The sequence below is a fragment of the Lepidothrix coronata genome, unplaced genomic scaffold (assembly GCF_001604755.1).
Source record: "Lepidothrix coronata isolate B3197 unplaced genomic scaffold, Lepidothrix_coronata-1.0 Scaffold564, whole genome shotgun sequence".
NCBI lineage: Eukaryota > Metazoa > Chordata > Aves > Passeriformes > Pipridae > Lepidothrix > Lepidothrix coronata.
The window spans coordinates 8,225-12,262 of record NW_016690744.1 but is presented as its reverse complement, the minus strand read 5'-3'; the positions used below and the strand labels follow the sequence as shown (position 1 = coordinate 12,262).

The 4,038-nt window shown below is 49.6% G+C and overlaps 1 protein-coding gene across 1 annotated transcript; it reads right to left on the bottom strand.

The window, feature by feature from the left end:
* Positions 1-1,735: 1,735 nt before the first annotated feature.
* On the bottom strand, positions 1,736-3,513 carry LOC108510238 (zinc finger protein 239-like). Its single transcript, XM_017839907.1, is given in 3 exon segments — positions 1,736-1,749; positions 2,052-2,795; positions 2,984-3,513. Coding segments are annotated over 3 exon segments (810 nt in total). The 5' UTR covers positions 3,036-3,513.
* Positions 3,514-4,038: the final 525 nt, after the last annotated feature.

Sequence of the window (4,038 nt, the reverse complement as noted above, 5' to 3'; positions counted from 1 at the left end):
AGCACAGCCCCACACTGACTGCTCTGGGCTGTGCAGGCATTTGTGGTTCTGCCTGTCTGACACACACCCCCAACCTTGGGATGGATCTGAGTGTCACTGGCTGTGATGTTACATGGGAGCTGTGATGTCATATGATGGATGTGACGTCATAGAGGAGCCTTGATATCACAACAAGGATGTGATTTCACGGGGAGGATGTGATGCCAGAGGGAAGGTGAGATGTCATAGGGGAGGTGTGATGTCACAGGGGAGGATGTGATGTCGCGGGGACCATTTGATGTCACTGGGGAGGGCATGACATCACGGGGATGATATGATATCACTGGAGAGATGTGATGTCATATGATGGATGTGACATCATCAGAGATATGTGATGTCACATGAGAGGTGTGATGTCACAGGAGAGCTGTGATGTTGCAGTGGAGGATGTGGTATCACAGGAGAGATGTGATGTCATATCATAGATGTGACATCATAGGGGAATGTGATGTCACAGGAAGGATGTGATGTCATAGGGAAGATGTGATGTCACAGAAAAGATGTGATGTCACAGGGGATGACGTGACTTCACAGGGATGATATGACATCACAGGAGAGATGTGACATCATAGAGGAGATGTGATGTCAGAAGAAGGATGTGATGTCATATGATGGGTGTGATGTCACAGGGGAGATATGTCACTAGAAGTGTGTGATGTCACAAGGAGGGTGTGATGTCACAGGAGAGGTGTGATGTCATAGGGAAGGGCATGACATCACAGGGATGATGTAATGTCACAGGAGCGGTGTGACAAGGGAGATGTGATGTCACAACAGGCATGTGATGTCACAGAGGACATGTGATGTCAGAGAGGAGGATGTGATGTCACAGGCAAGCACGGGATGTCACAGGGATCATATGATATCACAGGAAAGATGTGATGTCACAGAAAGGATGTGATGTCACAGGGGACCTGTGATGCCATGAGGAGGTGTGATGTCACAGGGAGGACATGACATCATAGCGGATATGTGATGTCACAGTGAAGGTGTGATGTCATAGGGGAGTTTCACGGGGAGGAGGTGACATCACAGGATTAATAGGATATCACAGTAGAGGTGTGATGTCAATTGATGGATGTGACATCATAGAGGAACCTTGATGTCACAACAAGGATGCGATGTCACAGGGGAGGACGTGATGTCACAGTGGGGACATGATGTCAAAGGAAGGAAGTGATTTGGAATCATACAAATAGTTATTATTTGCATTAGCCCTCTGCCTCGGAAGGCATCAAATTTTCTATTTGGCTAAATTTCTCAAAATATTAACACATGAAACTAAATCTAAACAAAACAAAAGAAAGTGTTACCTGAAGAAAATAAAAGAAAGGCTTTTCCCAGCTCCCAAATTACTCAGTGTATTTGCATAAAAACTGATGTGTAATTTCAGGTCCAATTTCAAGACACATTGGCCCCTTTAACAGACATATTATTACAGAATCCCTCACACCCACCACGCATTAAAGGATACCCTGATTACTCATGGGGTGGAGACAGTGGCTAATGAAAACTAGATTTGTGTCAGTATTAAATCCTGATGTTTGTAACTTTGTTAATATTAGGAAATGTGATTGTAGCTATTGAGATACTGTTATGTCCCATATGCTTACTATTTTTCTGTAAGGATTTTTGGAAATTGCATCACATTGGGAAAAGATTTGTGCTCTCTCTTCCTTTTTTCTTCTTCTGTCCACTACACGAAAGGCACTGCCCACAAAGAAGGTTCACATTGAATGACCAAAGAAGATAAGATAGGACAGGGCTCTACACTAAAGCAGTTGTTGAAGCAATTCTACTAAAGCTGAAACAAAAGCAAGAATTCTTAATTAGAGATGGATGGACCTCTCCCAGACCAACGCTGGTGGGGAGATCTCTGCTCTCAACCTCCAGCAGTGACCTTGGGGGGTCCCCAGCAAAGGCAGGAATCTCCACACACCCTCTCCAAAAAGGGTTCTGTTAAAAGAACCTGCCCCTGTGAAAGGGGACTGGGACTCCAGGGGTTGCCTCACCATCAGGGGCTTCATTCGGGGTGGAAGCAGCGCCGAAGCTCTTCCCGCAGTTGGGGCACTGATAGGGCTTCTCTTATTGGTGGCTCTGTTGGTGTCTGGTCAAATTAGAGCTGTTGGTGAAGGTCTTCCCACACTCCCCACACTTGTAGGGCCTCTCCCCTGTGTGGATGCACCGGTGGGTGATGAGGTGGATGTTCTGCTTGAAGCCTTTCCCACAGTCGGTGCAGCGAAAGGGCTTCTCATCTGTGTGAATCCGCTCATGCAGGAGGAGATTGGAGCTGGTGTGAAACCTCTTCCCACATTCTCCACACTGGTAGGGACGTTCCCTGGTATGGATGAGCTGGTGTGTGCGGAGGTGGGAGCTCAGTCTGAAGCTTTTCCCACATTCCTCACACGTGTAGGGCCGTTCCCCAGTGTGGATGTGATGGTGTCGGAGCAGGTGGGAGCTCTGCCTGAAGCTCTTCCCACATTCCAAGCACCTGAATGGCTTCTCCCTGCTGGGAGGCTGCTCAGGCTCCACCAGGTCTGAGCTCTGGCTCAAGCTCCGTCCACCTTCCCAGCACAGGCTGGGTCTTTCCTCCTCAGAGCACCCTGGGCTGGTTTTGTAGCTCCTCCTCCTGGGGTATCTCCGGCCCTTTTCCTCCCCACTGCCTTCCTGGGCCATGGAGCCCTTCAAAACGGCCTCTCCCACCAGGGTCTCACGGGGGGATTTGTCCTCCGGGCTCTCCGTCCTCAGCTCGGGGCCTGGGGCAGGAAGCAAGAAGGACAGGGAGGGGATTTGGCTCCGGCCCACAGGGAAGGCCAAGGACATCCCCCCAACTCCGGCCCCGGCAGGACGGCGGCGCCAGCGGGGTTGTCCTGCAGCCGGGGCCATGCTCAGCTGACAGAGCCAGCACAACACCCACCCAAAGGGACACTGACTGCCTCCTCACCTGCCTGGGGGGCCCAAGGCATCTTCCTCTTCCTCGCAGCCTCCTCCTCCATCCGCCCAAGCTTTGGGAAGAAGAAATCCTGATGGGGGGGAAAACAAGGGCTGAGCGTGTTTGCTTGGGGATTCCTCCTGCCCAAGTCCCTCTCTAGAACTCACCGGGCATCATAAAAACCTCCAAACCACCAAGATTCAGCCCAGAAAAACCCAAGCCACCAAGATTCAGGCAAAAAACCCCCTCAGAAATAGCAAGAAGACCCCTGCCCCCATACCATAACTGTGATTGCTAACAATCCAAACACCAAAACAGCAAAACATAGTCCAAAACAAACGCTTTCCATTAACGTCCTGGAGCACCTTTTTCAGGATAATCATCTGCAAGAGAAAATGCAGGGATGATCCACCTTGCACTCATTTTATGTTTCTTCTTAGAAGCATCCTTTGCTCTCCAGGTGAGTGCATTTTAGGGACCACTAAGTACCAGTGGTACAGCTTCAGCTGTAGGCAATTCCACTAGTGCTGGTTGTCCAGAAAGGAGGAAGGGATGTTGGTTACCTTCAGGTTTTGGTGCAGTTGGTATCCTGTCTCCCTCTTGCGATTGTATCACTGGAGGGACTGTGGTACCTTTCCAGGGTACCTTTCTATCTGGCCATGATTGGACTAACATTTTTAGTTTATCTGTGGATTGGCCATGCATAAGAGATCTTGGAATTCCCTTTTGTAGACCCCTCACCCACAGGGTATACCTTCTTTCTTTGTGTTCTCTAAGATTATTGCATTCCCCTAGCCCAGGGGAGAAGAATGCTTGAGCTTTCGATTCCATTTCTTCCACAAAATAACAACAAAAGTTGGAGTGAAACTTCTCTAGGGGTTGCCACGTGAAGTTACCCCACCAAAAATATTCACTCCTCACCCTAGAAAGTTACCACTTAAAACTGTGTTACCAACTAAGAATTGAAAATTCAGGCCCCGCCCCCAGGGGGAGGGGCCCTGAGAGGGGTTGGGCAGGCTCCTCCCCTGGGAGGGGTCCACGGGGCTAGAGGCTCCTCCGCTGGGAGG